A 20,453-nucleotide genomic window follows, 5' to 3' on the forward strand; every position below is an offset into this window, starting at 1 on the left:
ACAAAATTAAACAAAAAAAGCTCCAGAGAGGAGTTTTCTTTTCTTTTTTTTAAGAACATATAAGCTTTTCAAGAAATACCTTTTTCTCTCTCAATCGATGTCCCTTTCCTCTCATTTCTTCTGCAAATCACTATCAATTGCGATCTCCCTCGAGTCTACTTCTCTCTACAAAGATTACTAGAAAAAAAAATAGAAGACCCAGTAATAGAATAGTTAAATTTGAGATTTTTATATTCTTACGAAAATTAAGAAAAAAGAAAATCTAAAATTCAAAATTGCATACAGGTACTATTTCATGGTTTTTTTTTTTTCTCTTTTTTACCAAAAAGGATTTTAATATCAAATACATAGTTTTCTTTTTTCTCTTCTTTCTTAGGAAAGTGAAATATCATGGTCCAATTACTTATTAGATCAACAGAAAACTAATACTATTTCTACTCTACAAAATTTGAGAACTATTTTGTTTTTTTATGAATTTATTTAATTTTAACATTTAAAATCGTATATAAAGTTAAAACAGACTTATTTTATTTTAATTTGTTAAATAATTAAAGATAATATAAATACATTTTATAATAATTTTAATCTAAATTAAAATTTATATAATTTATTTTATATATAACTTACCAAACAAGCTTTTCTATTCCCGTCGAGTAAACTTAACCTCATGTTTAGGTCACTGGCATCTCTGGCCTCTTAACAGGCCTGAACTGCTGGCTTGCTTGAACTGGACTGGTCTAAATTCTTGGCCCATGATCCTAATTCCTTCGCAAGGTTCAGAAGCAAATTATTATACTGAAAAGGAGGAGGCCCGCAAAGAAAAAGCAGAAACAAAAAAGAAAAGGCCAAATGGAATCCAGAATAATGAACAGTACAGGCTGCTATAAAAGAAAAAAAACAAAAGGGGGGCAGAGTCCAAAAAGCAAGAATCTTCTCCCCACTACCCTCCACTGCGTTTTAAGGTAAAAATAAAACCACCACCTTTTTTCCCCCTCCCGTTTTATGATCTTCGGTTTCTGTTTCCTCTCTAAATTCTCTCTCCATTTCCAAAACTTTTCTTAGCTTACCCGAGTTTTGTACGGATCGCCTCCCAGGTGAGAAACCTTAATTCTTTTATCACGCTTTATTTGTTTCCATTTTTCCTCGCATATCTTTTTTACTTTATTAAACGCTCGAAACGTATCCGATACGTATCTTTATCCGATAAGCCCTGCGTGTCTTTACATGCCGCCGGGAATTGAAATGAAATTACTTCCTCAATTTTATATCCGCTGCGAATTTTCCCCCTTATTTTACGTTTTTAACTGTCTTTTCTCTTCAATTCAAAAAAAAAAAAAAAAGAAAAGAATTCTTGTCGTAAAATATTTAATTATGTAGCTTTCATGTTGATCAACGCTTTAAACTTCTACTGTAAGACGAAATTAGATAACTTTGAGGTAATTTTCAAACTTTTTTAATCGAATCTTGTGGTTATATGATCAAATAATCTTGTTTGTTATTTGTCAAATTAATATTTTCTTTCTTATTTGATTGCTATCAAATTATTTAATTTTTTTTGGTAGTTATGATTTTGGACTACACAAGTTGCTGTTAAATTAGTGATAAAAATGGATAAGAAAGAACTTTTTCTAGTTATAGTTAATTATTTATTCCTGTGTATTTGGGTTTTTTTTTTTTTTTTTTATGGGTATTTGATGTCAAGTTGACCACGTTTTCAGGTATATTGCTGCATGCAAGATTGCCTAACTCATTGTTCGGTAATCTTGGGAAGATAATTTGTAATTATTGGTATAGTTGTTATCTTTTGTCTGGAACATCTAGTAAAAGATATGTCAACTGGATCAGTAAGGAGGGTTTCACGTCAAGATATACAGCTTGTAAGATGTTGAGCTTGATCTTTACAATTAGTGAATGATTGTGTATAATAAATTGTATGCTTATGTATTAATTTTGTTGTAGGTATGAATTTACGTATTTTTTTTTTGTTGGTTGCCTTTTTTTGCTTTCTGAAAGGTTATATTTCTTGCTAAAATTATTACTTTATGTTGGTTAGAGTGGAGTGAGATCATTGCTGTGGATTTAGTGCAATTGTGTAGATACGTTTGTTTAGTTGGTAATTCACGTTTTCAGAATTTTTTTTTTTTTTTTATGTTTCTATGAGTTTGAAATTTTGAAGCTGTTCAGAGGAAAGTACTATTTGATGGAAATAATTCGAAGCAGAAAAAATATGATTGATACGATTATAAAGTGTAAATTTAAAAGCAAAAGCATAGCCTAAATTATTGAAGTTGTGGAATCTACTTTTGGATTTATGGAATTGGTCCTTGTTTAGGTCAGATACTAGTATCATTTATCTGCAAAGTAATTGAATCTTTTTTAAGAACAATAAAATATTTTTAATTTGTAAGTCATTGAAATCTGTATTTCTGACAAGTTTTATGAATAATGAATAATTGCATATATGTGCAAAGACAAAGGTGAAAGAGGAATAGAAGATAGCTTGCTTTATAACATAAAGTGGAAAGATACAAAAGATGGAGGTAAGTGGAGATCTTTAAGGAAAGTGACACCTGACATGATAAACAAAAGTTTACAGGCCTAGAGATCTCCAAAGATATTTTTTATAGCTCTATTTTGATCTAATTTTTGGAGGGGCTGCTTTTATTCATCTATAGAAATCACTACCAGCCTCTATTCTCAGTCTTTATCTATTCTCCACCTGATTAACCCACCTGATCTCCCCTACTACCAACATCTCAGAGAAAAATAAACCATATCCAGGTATCTGAATCTCCAATAAACAGTGGTGAAATGGAAATACAGGCAAACAAATCCTTGGGTTGCAAAACAGTAATCATGCTTGAATTTTAGTCAGATGTGACTGTTTGGCTAGTCAGTAGATTTTGTATCAAAGTAAAATGTTGTGCCTTTGACTTGTGTTTTTGGATCAATCATCTTGTGGAAATGCTGGAGAAATGGTTTGTCCTGGGTTCTGTTTCCTTAAATTTCTGCTTGTATGGAGTTTTTTTTTTTTAAAGGCTTGTATGGAGTTTATAATGCTGTTCCTGATTGTACTTAGCAATCAGCAATGAATGCTTCTTCATGTACTTACTATGGAAAGTTTATAAAACTGGGCAAATTAATAATTTTAACTGATGTAAGTATTGCCTGTCATATATCTCCTCTTGATGGCTATCAGAAATTAAGTTCTTGACAGAGTATTAGTTATTCATACATTAAGGGGAGAGGAGCAGATAAAGGAGAAGCAGCACAAACTGTATGAAATGATTTTTTTTTATTCTTTAGCAAAATTTAAGATGTACTTGTGATGTGCTGTTAGTTCTACTTGTTTGGAAGCTGTTCATCCTTCTGTGTGTGTGTATGGTGGTGTTTCTACTGTCTTAGATTTGTTTGGCATGGAGGCTGAGAGGTATTACACTAGCTGACGGTGTTTTTGCTCGTATATGTGTGATTTCAGGTTCAAAATCTTATAGAACGATGTCTTCAACTCTACATGACACAGAAGGAAGTTGTGGAAACTCTGCTGGCTCAGGCTAAAATTGAGCCTGGTTTTACTGAACTTGGTAACAGACAGTTTAAATATTTTATTTTGCCATAACCTTCACACTTTGTATAGGCTGTCCATCCTTTTTTGAACACCACTAGGTTGATAGCTGTAGCCTATTATAAATCATATATTACAGAAATTATAAAAAGAGATACACTAAATCCAGGCCATGGCTTTGCCTTCCATCTTCCAGCCCTTCCAAAAAGAAAAAAAAAAGTAGGTCCTACTAAGTTAGAAACAGGGGTGTCAAACCAGTAGCCATTTCTCATATAGATGGGCTTGCCCTTGTGGTAAATTTCTTTCTAAGGGAAGATTATGGACTGGACAGTTCAAACCCTCCTAATCCAGTATTCTTGTTGGGTAAGTAGTGTTGGTCAACTGGTAGATAGATAGATTGTTGCCGATCACAAGGTTATGCCTATATTTTACTGTCATTACATGTTTTTAGTATTGTTATTATTTCCTTTCACAAATTTTTCATGCTTTTCAGTTTGGCAAAAGCTTGAAGAAGAGAATAGAGAATTCTTCCAGGCTTATTATCTGAGATTGACGGTGAAGCAACAAATAATGGAATTCAACAAGCTGCTTGAGCAACAGGTGCGATTGATGCGTCAGATTCATCCAACTGGAGTTGTTTCAGTATCTAATTCTAATGGACTTCGCTTGCCGCCAAGTAAGACTGTTTTTTTCCTGGTTGGATATTTTGATTTTACATTTGTGTTTAATTGCATGGGCATGCCCTGAAATTGTGGAATTGGCACTTTCTGCAAATGCATTTTCTTCTGTTGAGATCTGATTTATTAATCAATTATTATACATTTTCTAGCAGACACTGGTTAAAAGAAACAAAGATGGAGGGTAGTCTTTGATGCTAATTTATAACTGTAAAGACTAATGAAGAGGGAAGAAGTGAGGTCATTGTCTAAATTCTTCCTTAACGAAGTGCTTCTGCCGAGTGTCGACAATCTGCATAAGCTTTGTTTTAGCTTCCTCCATATCAATAGCTATGTGGAATTTGGATATTGGAAGGCTTAAACATCATGGGCGTTACTTCTTGTACACTTATTTTTCCATATCCACTTTTGATGAAAGGGATCAGTTGGGGGAAAATTTCTTATGTTGCTCACCTTGCTTTGGCCTTTTAAATTCCTTGATCTTCTTTTATGTTTCTCGCAATTTTTCATTGATTTTTGCGCATGCAGCAATACATTGATAATTTGAAGAATCACCATCGGTGATAGTTGGTGTAATAGTTATTACAATAACTAATTATTGAGTTTCCCTAAGTTGATTTGCTGACAATCTGAAAGCTAAGCTTTGGCTTTCTTGAAGTTTCATTTTCTTGCTATTGATTTAACTTTCTGTTATAGTGCCCCAGAACTCAGCCTGCTATGCCCCAGAGGATACAGGACCATCTTTGAAGCAGGAGAACATGCACCATCCCATGGGATCCAGTTTGCCTAATGTATTCACTAATGGTAGTTCATCATTGCATGCTGGAATGCATGCTGCTGTTGAGCTGCCTACCCATGCCAGCAGGATTGATGCTCCACCACCCTTGCTTTCAACTCAGAGTTCAAACATGGGTCTGATGCAAGGAATAAATGGGAAAATGATAAAATCAGAAACTGGTTATTCAGGCAGTTCTGCTTACATGTTTGGTGCTGAGGGCAATGTTCTGGAGCCACGTCCAACAATTGGGGATACGTCTTTCAGTAGTGTAGAATCAAGCTCACAGCCTCTGAATGAACCACTTATGGATGCTGACATTTCTTCAATTGGATTTTTAGGCCAGATCCCTCGCAATTTTAGTCTGTCAGATCTTGCAGCTGACTTTTCTCAGAGTTCAGGTATCTCTTAGTTTATGTGGGCACATGCATGTACCCCATGCTGCATATATTTGTCTGCAAGTAAGCATGTTTGTGTGCATCCATGTCTGTGTATGAGTCTATTTTACATATTGTGCTGGACTGAGCTGAGTTCGGGGGTTTATTATGGGTTAGCTTTGTAAAATATGTGCCTAGTGCATAAGCAAGTATTTGGCCCGGTGAGCATTAGATACTTCATTTATGAAGATCACAATGTTTTTAGAATAACCTATTAATTTTTAATGTACATTTATTTTCAGAATAACCTCTTAATAATTTCAGATATACTGGAGAGCTACCCCCGGTCACCTTATTTAGCAACAGATAATGAAAATTTCCTGGATTCTCGTGAAAGAGAACATCAAGGTGATACTGTTATCTTCCCTTCCTCCTCATTCAAATATTTGTTTGTTGAATTTTTGTTGGTTGTAATTTTTGAAGAGTGTGACAATTTTGTCTTGTAGCGGACAACAAAATGTTGGACACAATATCAGAAGGATTGAGTTATGAAGATTTTAGAAATGAATAGCTCTACAATGTCAATGGTATTGTTTTTTCTCTTCATTTATCTGCTGTGATAGCAACTTTTTGGAATTTACTTGCATGGTGAATCCTTTTGAGAAAAGTTTTTGCATCTCCTAAGATGTTTTGCTACCAATAATATGGGTTTTCCTCAGCTTCATTTTCTTTTTCTCAAGTGATTTTTATGCTGTATCATATCATAAAACAACTGAGTATCACCTAATCTTTGATTTGAACCATGTATATTTTATTTTATATATTTGTTCCAAGTATTAAAATTTTAACTGAGTAGAAAATCTAGTTGGTTCTGTGCTTGAGATCTTTTTTCCCTGGTAAGTTACAGAGAATAGAACCAAGTTGTTCAGTGTTCAGCAAATTGATAAGTTTGTATGCTCTTCTTTCAACTTTAATTAATCGCATTTGGTGTTTTTGGTGTAAGGATCTAGTTCATTCTTCAATGTAAATTTGGTGAGCTCCATTTAAGCGCAAGAAATGCATGCATAAATTGAAATGAAACTAACTCTTGCACTGCACATATGCTAGTTAACTGAAGAATACTGATGGTCATTGTTTGAGTTATAAGCAATGGAATGGGTTGTAATCATTTTATTACAAGGTGATCATAATATTTTGATTCTTGTGTGTCAAATTGCAATGCATGTTATTTTTTAGACTCTTTGTTTCGTAACAAATGACAGTTTTCTGCTCTCGTAACAAATCACTTACCATGTATTTGATCCCATGTTTTACGCAGGTACAAACAAGAGCTCCCCTAGGCAGAAGGGTTTTGTATATAGCATTTTACAAGTCAAAACTCCTTTGATTGATGGATAGAAGTTCACTGACATGATTCTGTAGTGATGGAAAATTGACAATAGGATGGATCCGAGAGGTTAAAAAAAAAAAAAATTTAAGTTCTACATACGCAGTTTTTTTGTGCCCATGGGAGAGTCGGTGGAAGCGACTTTACTGAATCAGCTTGGCTTGGCTTAGAATCTAGTAGCAGTCTGGTGTGATATGGTTATGGTAGTCCTATCAACAGGACATTTTGTTGACGACTATATAACTAACGCCTTTTGATTTGGAATGGGATTGTGGAATAATATATTTTGTGGATTTTATGTTGAGAATCTTCCAAATTGGTGGTGGTACTTGTTCAAGGGTAAAAGTTTGTGAAGAAGCAATATGCAGAATTGTAAATATGGTGCAGTTTGCCCTGAAGGTGACCATGCCATTATTTAGCTCAAATTCTAATTACTATGCAATATGATTGGACTTGCTTAGTGGAGCAATATCAAGTTTGCTTTTGGTTGCAACTGCCTTCAGCTTTACCAAAAAGGTATTATTCTAATTTCATATTAAATTAAATGCAAAAACCTTTCCTGAAACGGGAATTGATATATCCGTACCCATCTTTTCTATCGTAGTACAACTTAACTAACCTTATGTAACGCCTAGCTAACGCGTAGACGCCCCGACCCAAAATATGTAAAGCCTGATATGTGAAAATTTTATGCCCAAAGCAAACGTCCAGTTGTAGATACCAAGATATTAATGAGTTTGTACATTCCCATCTCAAATAATTTTTTTTCATTTAAAAAATTTGAAATATTAAAAAAATTCAAATAAATATTTATTATTTAATTAAATTTTTATATTTTTATTACGAGTCAAATAAATTTTTATAATTAATATTTTTTAAAAAAGTAAAATAATTTTCCTTGTAATTAATGTTTGACTGTTATTAATTAAAATATCATTCAATGTGATCATATCATATAACATACTATGTCAACATGAAATATCATGTAACATACAAATAACAATTTGATTATTAATAATTAATCAATCTTTAATTATAAAGACCTATTTAAATTAAAATAAAATTATAAAAACTTAATTAAATGTAATATTAAAATATTTATTTATTTTTTTTAAATAACTCGAGAAAAATTTTAGATATTATTTTTTTAGAAAAATATATAGATAACTTTTAATACGCTTTTAAAACACTTTTTCCATTTAATACATACATTAACTATAATTTTTTTATCCCCTTAAGAATCAATCACTACCAATTAATTCTCATTTTTATGAATAAAATTAAAGCCCGTTCTTACTCCTTAAGCAAGTGAAAATGATTAGGTAGGCTCCTTCCCAATTAATAATAAGTAAAAGTAATGCTTATTGGGCTCATTGATCGCTAACAAAACCTGATCTTAATGGCCTAAATTTCAAATCTCACTTTCTGCTGGAGCTGAAAGGGTCAGGGAAACCCCACGCTAAAAACTAACAGAACATGCGTTGCCCAACTCCATACCATACACCACAAATAACATACTGGAAACCTAAATAAATACAAGTCACAACATAACATGCAAATACTAACATTGATGGCTTAATAATCCAGTACCTAAAGAGGGCCAGTTCTGAGGGCATTGTCCAGATCAGCAATGAGGTCGTTTACATCCTCAATCCCAACGGATATCCGAACAAGATCTTCAGTTAGACCTCTTGCCTCACGCACTGCACTCGGTATGCTCGCATGGGACATGAAGCATGGCATGCTTATCAGGGATTTCACACTCCCTAATCATTACCACCAATCACATACTCAGTTTTGCTCAATTGACTTATTATTGTATAAAAGTCAGAGTAATCTAATGTGATATAAAATATGAAAATATTATCCATAAAAAGCATGCATGTTTTAACAGGCTAAACATTATCTCCCAGCAGAAACTATCTTTTGTTGTTCCATCAACATTTTTAAGACTGAAATCATACATCTACACCATCTTACAATTTAACCTTTGCACACAAGTTAGATTCTGCTCTTTCTCCTTTTTCATTTTTAAAATTTCTTTTTGGGACAGTTTTTCCCCCTTTCTTCCTACTTCAAGGAATGGAATCTATTAAAGCAAGTGATACAAATCCCATCACACAAGATATTTCATGAGTTTAAATTGGCATGTTTGTAACTACAAACAACTATTGTTTTTTAAGGGAAAAACATTTGTCTCAAAGCACTGAAAGTTCAATAAATGCATTATATGCTTTTGGAAAACCATAGGGATCCTCACATAAAACAGATTTTTGTCATCATTATAGATTAGGCCATGTGTATCACATTAAAAAACCAATTGCTTAAGATTAAGAATTATGCAAGGCATGTATATACTTTGGTTAGGAAGTGTTATTACCGAAGCTAACTGTTATGCTGAAGTATTTAGTAGTCTCAACAACATGCTTTGAGAGTGCCAGAGAACCTGTCAAAAAACTAAGAACAGATCCTGCACCCTTTGCCTGCAAGAGCAAATTTGGGGTGTTTAACGCTAAGATGTTAAACATAAGGATGCTGAAATTAGAATTTACATCTATTTCCAGTACCTGAGAATAATGTAAATCACGTCCAGGGTGATCAGGAAGACCAGCATAGTTAACTTTCTTCACTAGTGGATGGGAAGAAAGGAACTCAGCAATCTTTTGTGCATTTTCCTGTTAGAGGTTCAGAAATGTTAGTTTCAAATGGTTAACTTTCTTCACTAGTGGATGGGGAGAAAGGAACTCAGCAATCTTTTGTGCATTTTCCTGTTAGAGGTTCAGAAATGTTAGTTTCATATAATTAACTTTCTTCACTAGTGAATGGGAAGAAAGGAACTCAGCAATCTTTTGTGCATTTTCCTGTTAGAGATTCAGAAACGTTAGTCTCAAGTTTGAACTTGAGCAGATTTCAACTGTTGCAACTGTGGCGAAAATAGTAACATATAGACATAGAAGATTGCTAAAGCCAGAACATAGCAAATACTAAAATTCTTCGGTAGCCCTTAACTAAAGAAGATGATCACTGCAAAAATAATGTTAGCATAAAGTTTACAATGACTGAACAGTGTGTCTAATTTGTCAAAGTACAAATCTAAACATCATCAAGGGAACACCCCAGTAGCCGGGGCGAATCTGGGGGGTTGGGGGGCTTGGCCCCCCTTAAGCTATTGCAAATCCCATGACTTCACCTTTTCTCAGCCACAAGAAGAAAAGAAATTTTTTTCTTTAATATGCACCCTTTAAAAAATCTGTACATTAATATGATAAATTTATTAACCTTTTTAGTTTTATGCCTCATTATTTAACTTGATTCTTTTTAATTTTTATATCTATGCATTATTACATATGATCTTTTATTTCCTTAAATAAAATTTTTTTTCTTTTCAATCAATATGATAAATATATTGATATTAATTATAGTGTCAACTACTTTTACTTTTATATATAAGTCGGGGCCCCTCTCATGGGAAATTTCTTGCTTCAAACTTGCCCAGTGGTTAGAACTTGAGACTTCAACTTGATGATTTCGTGTTTGAATCTTGAGATGGGAAAGGGCTACCTACCATTGTGTAGCCCAAGGCTCAATCTACATCTACCCAAAAAAGTACAGTTCTAAACAAATAACTTTCTTCTTACTTTAAATCTTATAAAATGCTACGTAGCAGCAATGAGATAAGATTAAGATGCATGCTGACCTACACATAAACAGATACATATACATGATTTTGCTGTCAAAAAGAGAAAAAGAGAGAGGGGAGGGGGTGAGGTTCACCATCTGAAATGGTAAAAAAAAAAAGAAAAAAGAAAGAAAGAATAAAAGAAGAAAAGGAACGTAGGGAGAGAGCATGAGCATTTCAACACCTTAACCAACTCCTTACAATACGGACCCCAAATATAAAGACATATCTAAAGTCAAAAACTGCCCATGCTAGATCAAACAACTCAAAAGGTGATCCAAACATATAAAATGCTCCCACTAGTTTTTTCTATATTAATTGCCAGCATTCAACAAATATGACTCTGCATTAACACATGGTGTGGATAAGTGGATTCAGAACCCCCTCTTTCTCCATATCAAGGCCTTCACAAGTTTACTTAAATAAATTGTCACATCTGTTATGTCTTAACTAGTGCTGCATCATTCAACCAAATACAAACTTTATAACATTACATGCTGCATTTAAAAATGTCTAAAGCATCACCTGTTGTTTTTCAATACGCAAGGCCATGGTCTTGATACCTCTTAAACAGATCCAACAATCAAAAGGAGCTAACCCAGAGCCTACTGCATTTTGTAGGAAATACAACTGCTCTGCCAAGCTGGTGAAAGTAAAAGGAAAAATGGTGTTAGGAATTGGGAAGGGAAGTATAAGGAAATATGCCCAATAAATACTTAACCAGTAAGTGAAGGTTAAATACTTTAGTAGAAGAATGAAAAGAGTTTAAGAATAACAGTTACAGAAGAAAAGGTGCATACAAATAATCAATTTCTTCTCTATGAAAGAGCACTCTTATGTGTATAATTCACGGCAAGATTGTAGAATTGCTAAAAGAAAGAAAACAAATATGGGAATACAAAATTGAAAACATGAAGACTTATTTTGGCTATATTCGATAATTCTTTTTAAAACTTATGAGTTGATTAATTTTTCAAATAACCAAATCAAGACATTGCCATTTTAGATGAGCAGGGAAGAGTGAGAGATTAGAGATGATAGAACTCCTGAGAGAGAGACAGACAAAATCTCTTGGTATGGGTTTGTTCTTAATTTGGCATAATAATGAGTTCATCTAGGACACCAATCAAGCAGAACATTGGGTAATTTAGAATTCTTTGTACTTCCAAAATCTTCCTATAATACTTAATATTTAAATAAAAATTGATGTTTAATTCTGGAAAAAGGGCCATTTGACAAAAGATTGTCTCTGGTTTAGAGAAACTGATGCAGAGGTTCCAACTAAATGTTAGCACAAATGTGAAGAAGATTAGTTTTTCAAAATTCAAGAAAGAATTACTTAAGGCCCCCTGTAATCTTCCAAGACTTAATTAGACACAAGTCATCATCAAAAGCAACAGAAACTGAAAATACCATAAGTAAATTATAGGCTACAATCCTAGCATTTAGTAACCAAGCAGGAATAAATATATATAGAGATAACCCAAATAACAATAGCTAATATATATATATATATATAAATTGCAATTGGTCCTGTAAGAATACATACAAACTAACAAAATGAAGTCCCCCAAATAATTTAATTATTCAATCAGCATCTTCCTCTGATGCATCATATGGTCAGAAAAAGCAACAATTCTTTGACAATATAAATTTAAACAATTATTTCTTTTTCTCCTCCAAAGACCTCAATAAAAAAGTATGAGAAACAACAATGAGTTGGGATATGAAGTCTTTCAATCAAAGTCACAGGAAATCACATGTTATATCACCCCCTCCTCCAGTTACATGTTTGATGTTAGTGTCTTAACCTCAAATATTGGAACATAGTCTTAATACCCATTTCTTCCTTTTCTTAAACAAGGGGAAAGGAAGATAAAGCAAACATTCGTCCACATCCAAGTAGAAAACAAAGATGGTCATAAAGATTTCAAATCATCAAATATTGATCAATCTTTAAATGTATATTATGAATTTTAAGATAGGTATAATCTCCGAGATGTACAATATAATTGCATAGAAAGGAACTACAACCTCTCTCCCTTAACAGCGAGCACGCCTGCCATGACGTCGCTATGTCCAGCTATAAATTTAGTAGCGGAGTGCATCACAATGTCTGAAACAAGATGAGGCAATCAAAATTACCAGCTATCTAAATTATATTATCATACTCCATCAAAAATTTCAAACTGAACCCACAACAATGTATATTGTTGATACCTGCTCCAAGTTTTAATGGTTGTGACAATACTGGGGACATAATACTGTTGTCTACCAACATGAGAGCCCCATAAGCATGAGCCATTTCTGCAATTCTCTGGAAATTAAACAAACAGAGAAGATCAATTTGCTAGGGACCACCTGGAATTATGATTTCAAAATGAACAAACAATTTTATGTATAAATACGTGCACACATATAACCACAACAAAAATGATTCAGGGTATACAAACTGAAAATAAATTTAAATCATCCACAACCCTACGATACCTGGTCATGCACGGAAAAGCATAACAGATGCATTATTAGATCTATTCATTTTAGGAAAATGTCAAATTAACATATATTGAACAAGTGTAACAGAGGAATCAACAAAATCTAAACATTTTTGTGAATATAAAGATGATATAATTTAAGAAAAGCAAAATGTCTCACACGAATATCAGCAATTTGTTGTCGAGGGTTGGTAGGACTCTCCAGCCACACAAGCTTTGTCTTGGGGCCAATAACTGCCCGAACTTCATCTAGATCACTGGTGTTTACTCGTCTAAACATTTTAAGCAATATATCTCAGATTTCTATAGCAGCAGGAGCACAGTGATGAAAAGAAGAAAATATACTAACTTCACCACAACTCCATATTTTGGAGTTACTTGAGATAATAAACGATCAGAACCACCATAGATGTCATCTCCGGCAACAATTTCTTCACCTAAAAGAAAAAAAAAAAGATTAAGGTTTGCTTAAAGTGCATGAAAGGAATGAAAGGCTTTTATAGAAATAAACTATAGATTTACACAAGTAAATAAGCAAAACATGCACAGATCAAGGACCATGAACAGAAAGGAAAAAGTCTGACTCTTATAGCTACACAACGAATAGTAAAGGGAAAAAAGCAGATTTAAACATAGTATTGGAGATGAGAAAACACCAGCATAACAAGTCCCAAACTGTCGTAAGAGATTATAAGGCATTACAGAACTCAAATCAAATATACTGCAAAAAATAATCAACAAAAGTAATAAAAAAAAGTACCAGTTCCAACAAGCTGAGCAACAGCAGATAAGGCAGCCATTCCACTAGTAAAGCAAAATGCTCGATCTGCCTTTTCGAGCTTTGCTAAGAGCCTATGAGATAAGAACACAAACAGCTTAACACTCTAGAAAAGAACATGAAGAAGGTAAAATGATTGGTTTCACTAACGATGGCTAAAACTACTTCAACCATGCTGAGTATGCCAAAATGCAAAATTATACCTTTCCAAAACATCCCGTGTAGGATTTCCACTTCTAGTATAATCATAGGGCCCATTATCAATTGCTGAAGGCTTCAAAACAAAGTATAAAAAACAGTAATCAAAGTCTTATCCAAGTGAGATGCCACATACATGCTGCAAATAGATAATAAACACTCCTGTCTGCTGTATAAATGAGCATATGAGTGTGAGCATGTGTGCAAACAAGAGAGAGAGAGAGAGAGAGAGAGAGAGAGAGAGAGAGAGAGAGAGAGAGACTAGGGAATATTTTTTCTGGATTTTCCAGAGAAAGTAATATGCATCACATGATGAAAAGAAAAAGATGACTGATGTCAGAGTGCAGGGTACATGCAAACCAATCTGAACAACTGACATAGAATACAGGAACCATATCGATCTTGGATATGTGTCATCTCATTTAATACACTACATGATTCAACCTATTATCTTCAAATGTGACTCATTATGCTAGAAATTTAGTATAAAAATCAAACTACAACAGCTTTTTGCAAAGGAATTGCTAAAATAAAAAGAATCAATTATTTAGATAATAAAAATTTCAAGACATATGATTCAGTATCAGCCCTTCCTTTCTGTCCTAGCACTCTTAGTATGGAAGTAATTTACACTATTTCCATTGTTATTTTTTTGTTAACCTTATGCATATTAAGTTTTCAGCCAGTGAAGGCACTGCTCTTTGCACAAGTAAACACCAGTATAGCAATTAAAAGGTTCGAGATTATACAACATAAATCTCACTATGTTTCAGATGGAAGTTGCACAAACAAATGTTAACCACAGGTCAAGGGTTCAATGACATTAACATCAAGTCCAATCTGAAAATATTAAACATTGAAAATTCAGATGCTTAAACCCTTTTCCTTCAAACGTAATTTCATAACCTTTAGGCTGTAGCCTTGGTTGCATGGTTAGATGAATTAGTTTACAAACCGAACCACAAGAATATATTAAGTTCTTAAGTTTTCCCTTTCTTCTGAAGTGTTGCATATAGATAACCAATTAAATAACACAAACTAAAATATTTCAATAGGCTTACCTGCTTAAATGTAGCAGTTTGATAAAGGGGTGTACTCATTGCACCGTAGGGATCAAAGTTACTCTCAATATTCATCAACAATGTCGAAATGCTAGGCTCCTGGTGCTCAACATTCAGTTCTTCAACATAAAACAAATATAAAATAACAATCACAAACACCAAGGCAACCATAAATTAAGAATCCATAAACAAATAAACGGCACAAACCAGCTGAGCATTCTGTTACAGATTCAACCAAAACTGAAGCACTCACATCCATGTCTCTGTGCCCTAAACAATTCAATCTGAATCGCTTTCCGGACAACAGCTGCCTTCTCTCTAAATATAATTCCTTGTTAACCTCTGAACTTCTTGGGAAATTCTCTAGCAAAGGACCCTACATAAATAACAAATAGAATCATGTTTTATAAGCCGACAATTTTTTTTTACTGCAAAGGCTCTATTTGATTGTTGCTTTTGTTACTTGATTTTTGCTTCTCAAAATGTTGTTAAGAATCAAAATCAAAATAGATTAAAGATGAACAAAATGGCTAAAATGCAACAAAAATTCTAACACAATTATTCCAACTAAAAAATATAAAAAAATTCATGCATTTTGTTCTCCAAAAACATTACACATTTTTAAATTTTAATTATTGAAGATTGTTAGTACTATTTGTTATTTCATACAAACACAAAAAAAAAAAAAAAATTCAAAGCTCTCATTTTTTTTTAATTTAACATTACTCTCATCAAGCAACGTCAATGTTAGAAAACCCCTCAATCCGGAATTACCATAATTAATACTGGAGGAAAAGAGTTCCCAATGCTTCACATTTTCTGAGATTAAAACCAAACATAAAATTGAAAGAAGGAAATTGAAAATCATCATGAAGGAAAAATTAAAGTTAAAAAGAGCCTCACGTTCTTGTGGTTAGGAACAGAGTAGATGGAGGACAAGAAAGGCCTGAGAGGGAGCGATGATGCCATTTCCCTGACGACGTAAGATCAATGTTAGGGTTTTGGGTTTAGCTTCTTAGTGCCGCCATTGATGATCATCACTTGAAAATGGTCTTTTGAGTCGTTGCACATTCATTGATGTTTCAATTCACAACTGTGAAATGTCCTTTCTGTCTCAGTTTAGTCATTACATTTCCCAAAATACCCCTGGTAGTACCATCATTCACGCCAATCCTATTAAAATTTTGAATCCGCAAAATTAAATCCAAAAAAAAAATCCAAAGATTCATGGCGTCGCGGTTGCAAATTGAGGGCGATGACTCGGTGCTGCTCCGAGTAACTCACTCCAACCTCAAGAACTTCGCCACCGACGTTCGGTTCTCTCTTCAGGTTCCATTTTCCGACAATGTCAACTATTTTGTTTTAACTTCAATTATTCCGGAGGTTGCGTTTTCTTTTGTTTAAAGATGAACTATTTTCTTTCCTTTTTTTTTCTTTAAAAGATGAGCGTGGAAGCAGTGAAGGATAAGCTGTGGAAGAAATGCGGGACTGCCGTGAGTTCAATGCGGTTAGAGCTTTACGATGATTGTAAGAATAAACTTTGTGACTTGAGTGATGATTCAAGACCTCTTGGTTTCTATTCTCCACTTGATGGGTTAGTAGTCTTTGCCAATTCCCTTTGATTTTCATTTTTAACTCTAATTTTATCAGTTAACATCCTCAAAACATATTTTATTGCCTTTTGATTCCATTTCTTTGATAAAAAAGGTTCCGAATACACGTTATAGATCTTGATCCTTCATCAGTAACCTCTGGAGGATGGCTTGAAGATACTTCACTAGTCGAAAAGTACTCCATTTCTGAAGAGGAATACAATAAACGTTCCGGTAATTTACCGGCAAAAGCTGATTTCGCAATGTTATTGACCTGAAATTTATCATTTAGTGGCAATGGTCCTTTGTTGGTTCAGGTACTTTTAGGAAATTCAAGGAAAAAATGGCATCTCAAAATTCATCAGCATTTAAGAATAAAGTAGGTATCTCCTATTTGATAATTTTATGTGTCTTTAAGCTGCCCTTAACGCATCAACTTCGAGTTTATGGAAATAGTTGCTAGCAACGATCCCTTTACCATTATTATGAAGTGGAATTATGTATTATTGCTGCTACTGCTGTCTTGGTCATACTTAATTTTGAATTCATTTACAGATGTCGGACGACTACATGGAAGACCTCTGCGCAAACATCAAGGTTGGCTATATTTTTACTTTTATCTTCCTCTACAATACTTAGCAATTTTGTGGAATTATTAAAGTACTGTTTTGGACTCTCAGATTTTTAAAGGAAATAAAATATTGTTCAATTTCAAGATGTACCTTGTTTTGATAAAGAAAAAGGGAGCAAGATAAAATCTTGTCATTTTATTCCCTTTGAATGCTGATAGCTCCAACAGGAGTTATTCCGTATCTGCCCATCATCTTTATAATTGTTCCTTACTGACGAAAGAACTGAATAAAATTCAATGGTAGATAACTTTTCCTCAGTTTGTCAAATTTACAGATCAGAGACTAGTTAATGTTCTGCTCATTACTTTTCTTTCTCCTTTTGAAATCTAGCTTTGGTGCCAAGTAAATGATCATTAAATTCAGTAGTTTTTCATTTATAGATGCATAAGAGAAGCTAATGAAGATCTTAGACTCATTGATAGGGTACTTTATCACTTTGACAAAGAAATGGAAAATAGAAAACGTATAGTTCTGGGAGGATAAACTAATATGAATCCTTGTGCATGTAATAATATATGAATCCCAAAAATGTTGCAAGTAGTTTATATGCAAAAATGCTCCGGTGAGTTAGTGGTCGGTCAACTCCATTATGTAAGAATCATTGGTAGTTAGATTTTTTTTTTTTTTTTGATTCAGTTGCCAAGAAATCTGCTGTAACAGCTCTTGGAAATATTTATAGCTTAATGTGGAAACATTTGCAACGCATGGACAGACCAGGCTTGTAAATAAGAGAAGCTTAGTTGTACTTTTAGAAATGTAAAAGGATCTTAAAAGGCGAAAATCTCAACAAATTCACCACTTCATGCTTGATAAAGCTTACCTACAAGCAAACCTCGTTTAATGTCTTAGATGTAAAGAACGTCCTTGATTCTTTTTTCTCCTGTATCTCAACATATCAAACATCTTTTCAGTTGTTTTGCCAGCTTGCTTGAATTAATGGTCCACACCTTTTCTTCTCATTGTTTCAAATCAGGTAGGAGAAAGATGCGAAGTTGAACCAGGGGAGAAAAGAGGGGTTGTAAAATATGTGGGTCAAGCAGAAGCATTAGGGCCAGGCTTCTGGATCGGAGTTCAGTATGATGAACCATTAGGAAAACATGATGGCATGTATGTATACTCTATATTCTTATTTTCTTATTGTTTTTGTATGGTTTTTACATTACTTGTTAATATACGTTTTTGTTGTTTGATAGAAACACCTAGAAGGATTGATACTTTTCTTCAATCATAAGTCTTTTGAAGAATGCTATTTAATTTATTCATGTTGAAAGCGGTTAGGATTTTATTTTTTTCTTGACAAAGATACATTAAATTGATTTGTCCTATTTGGACTGAGAATGCACATTAAAATAATTTATCTTTTTGGGAGGCATTTTTTTTCCTTATATAAAAGGATACAGATTTAATGCTTTGAGCATAATGATGGACAAACAATGTGGGGAAATCTGAAAATTCCAGGCGAACTTTTTGGATTGAGTTGACATTTTGCATCATAGTTTCATAACAGAGTATAAGGGATCTATATTCAGGGCCTCATTTACATGACCATGATGTGCTGGTGTAGCATTCCTTGTTTTCCTCAACATTATGAATTAGAGTTTTATGTTATGTTAAAATTCATGTTGTCAGCTGCCCAGGTTTTATTTTCTGTTGCATGCTTGCAGCAGGTATTGTGCTTCTCTCCATGTCATTTCTTTGTGCTATTTATTTTCATTTGTTACATAATCTGTTGGTCATACTGCAGGGTGAAAGGAACACGATATTTTCAGTGCCCTCCACTTTGTGGTGCAATGGTTAGGCCTGACAAAGTAAAGGTTTGTATGCAACTATGTTAAGTGATGTAAGCATTTTGGTTTCTCTGAGGCCTTCTCTAGTTCAAATGTGTTAGGTAATATGCCCTATAATGAAGCATTGTGCTGCTTCAACAAGATGAATAAATTGCAGGAGCTTGCCTTTTACTTTTGGCAAGTTGCCTACTCAGTAGCATCTAACTTATTTTAGGTATTTATGAACCATCTATTGCAAGATCTCTCAATGCAAATTTAGGTAGAAGAATCTTGTGATATGCCAAATTGTGATGCATGAATATTTTTTCATGAGGATTAGAGTGTAGATCTGAGAATTAATTTTCCTACTTCAGTGAAGCACAAAAGCTTTAAACTGCAGGTAATGATTTGATTTCTTCCTTGTAGCCAACTTTCAAGGGTTTGAGCTGATCCTCCAACCCTTTCCATACCATCTCTTTCAAAACTTTTCATTTATGGTAAATGAAAGATATAATGAATGTTCTATTCCCACTGTTGCAATTTGTTAGTCCATGATGGAACTGCACAAAGTTTGAGAAAGAAGTTTACTACATTATAATTCATTGACTATATGTCTAGTTCTTTAACCTTAATAGTTTATTTGTTTTATTTTGTGTTTTCTTCTAATTGTTATTTGTAGCATAATTACAAATAGAAAAGCAAAAGTAAAATTGAGTGCTAATTGATATATGGTAGTGGATGGGACATACAAAAAGTGATACGCAGATTAAAAAATGGGATAAATGTAGTAGATATTATTGTTTGCAGATTATACTCTAGGGAAGCCAGTAAGTAATTCTTTGTTCTCTGAAAGATTTGGATCTAAGACCTATCCTAGTGCCACTATGCCAATTGCCAACCTATTGACTCTCTACTTTCTTTCTTTATTTTTTTTTTTAGTAAAAGAATAGATTTTGCAGATATGTTTAATACACAGCTTAACTGTTTTTCTTATCCAAAGTCCAAGAGTAATGCTCTGTCAGTTTAATATTTGAGGTCTACAGTCCGTTGTATGTTCTACTGCTTTTAGCAGTTTGAAACTTAGAATGGCATTTTCCTGTCATTTCCAGGTTGGTGACTATCCTGAACAAGATCCCTTTGAGGAGGATGAAATATAATGCGGTTGTGAAACGGTACTGCTACATTTCTATTTCCATGCAGTATCAATAACCTTATGGAGATTGGCAATCATTTTTCATATATAAGATATTATTGTACATTTGGTGTGGGAATGATGTGTGAGACTGTTTGGAAGATAAGAAACTTTAAGATTGAAAAAGCAGGTATTCCTCTTTTTGTGTTTGCATCTTGCCTTTTGTTGCAGCAGAAGAATATAAAATATCCCAAAAGGTGATTAAAGAGATGATACCTGAATGATACTTACATAGATTCTTCTTGTTTCATTTTTAAAGAATACAAACAGTTCTGTTAA

The 20,453-nt window shown here is 33.5% G+C and overlaps 3 protein-coding genes across 4 annotated transcripts; 2 read left to right on the plus strand and 1 right to left on the minus strand.

The window, feature by feature from the left end:
* Positions 1–920: 920 nt before the first annotated feature.
* On the plus strand, positions 921–7,250 carry LOC18598781 (histidine-tRNA ligase). Of its 2 annotated transcripts, XM_018122125.2 has the most exons (8): positions 921–1,094; positions 1,719–1,877; positions 3,479–3,584; positions 4,059–4,241; positions 4,939–5,418; positions 5,719–5,802; positions 5,901–5,981; positions 6,713–7,250. In XM_018122125.2, the coding sequence occupies exons 2-7, from the start codon at positions 1,830–1,832 to the stop codon at positions 5,963–5,965; spliced, it is 966 nt and encodes a 321-aa protein (XP_017977614.2). In that variant the 5' UTR covers positions 921–1,094; positions 1,719–1,829; the 3' UTR covers positions 5,966–5,981; positions 6,713–7,250. The 2 variants fall into 2 exon arrangements, with proteins under 2 accessions (XP_017977614.2, XP_007028518.3); XM_007028456.3 differs by lacking the exon at positions 1,719–1,877.
* A 904-nt stretch (positions 7,251–8,154) lies between these two features.
* CBL (cystathionine beta-lyase) lies at positions 8,155–16,060 on the minus strand. The gene is made up of 13 exons (XM_007028458.3): positions 15,896–16,060; positions 15,200–15,368; positions 14,993–15,111; positions 13,937–14,007; positions 13,716–13,807; positions 13,305–13,392; positions 13,116–13,227; positions 12,681–12,777; positions 12,495–12,576; positions 10,986–11,103; positions 9,349–9,456; positions 9,162–9,264; positions 8,155–8,547 (listed from the first exon to the last, which is right to left on the minus strand). The coding sequence occupies exons 1-13, from the start codon at positions 15,959–15,961 to the stop codon at positions 8,372–8,374; spliced, it is 1,401 nt and encodes a 466-aa protein (XP_007028520.3). The 5' UTR covers positions 15,962–16,060; the 3' UTR covers positions 8,155–8,371.
* A 5-nt stretch (positions 16,061–16,065) lies between these two features.
* EMB2804 (tubulin folding cofactor B) lies at positions 16,066–20,327 on the plus strand. Its single transcript, XM_007028461.3, has 8 exons — positions 16,066–16,321; positions 16,435–16,586; positions 16,700–16,818; positions 16,902–16,963; positions 17,140–17,181; positions 18,190–18,323; positions 18,961–19,030; positions 20,092–20,327. Exons 1-8 carry the CDS (start codon positions 16,220–16,222, stop codon positions 20,137–20,139), a joined length of 729 nt encoding a protein of 242 aa, XP_007028523.3. The 5' UTR covers positions 16,066–16,219; the 3' UTR covers positions 20,140–20,327.
* The last annotated feature ends 126 nt before the right edge of the window (positions 20,328–20,453 follow it).

This window comes from Theobroma cacao, chromosome 5, assembly GCF_053813885.1.
Source record: "Theobroma cacao isolate CCN51 chromosome 5, ASM5381388v1, whole genome shotgun sequence".
Lineage (NCBI taxonomy): Eukaryota > Viridiplantae > Streptophyta > Magnoliopsida > Malvales > Malvaceae > Theobroma > Theobroma cacao.

Bases quoted from the DNA above. Each gene is read 5' to 3' on its own strand.
- EMB2804 (XM_007028461.3), top strand. From the start codon at position 16,220: ATGGCGTCGCGGTTGCAAATTGAGGGCGATGACTCGGTGCTGCTCCGA. The intron at 16,819-16,901 runs GTAATTTACCGG...TTGTTGGTTCAG, and splicing joins GGAATACAATAAACGTTCCG to GTACTTTTAGGAAATTCAAG. The intron at 16,964-17,139 runs GTAGGTATCTCC...ATTCATTTACAG, and splicing joins CATCAGCATTTAAGAATAAA to ATGTCGGACGACTACATGGA.
- CBL (XM_007028458.3), bottom strand. From the start codon at position 15,961: ATGGCATCATCGCTCCCTCTCAGGCCTTTCTTGTCCTCCATCTACTCT. The intron at 13,228-13,304 runs GTTAGTATATTT...TAAAATGTTTAG, and splicing joins AAATATGGAGTTGTGGTGAA to ACGAGTAAACACCAGTGATC. The intron at 8,548-9,161 runs GTAATAACACTT...GGTAATGATTAG, and splicing joins CAGCATAACAGTTAGCTTCG to GGAGTGTGAAATCCCTGATA.
- LOC18598781 (XM_018122125.2), top strand. From the start codon at position 1,830: ATGTCAACTGGATCAGTAAGGAGGGTTTCACGTCAAGATATACAGCTT. The intron at 4,242-4,938 runs GTAAGACTGTTT...TTTCTGTTATAG, and splicing joins TGGACTTCGCTTGCCGCCAA to TGCCCCAGAACTCAGCCTGC. The intron at 5,419-5,718 runs GTATCTCTTAGT...TAATAATTTCAG, and splicing joins TGACTTTTCTCAGAGTTCAG to ATATACTGGAGAGCTACCCC.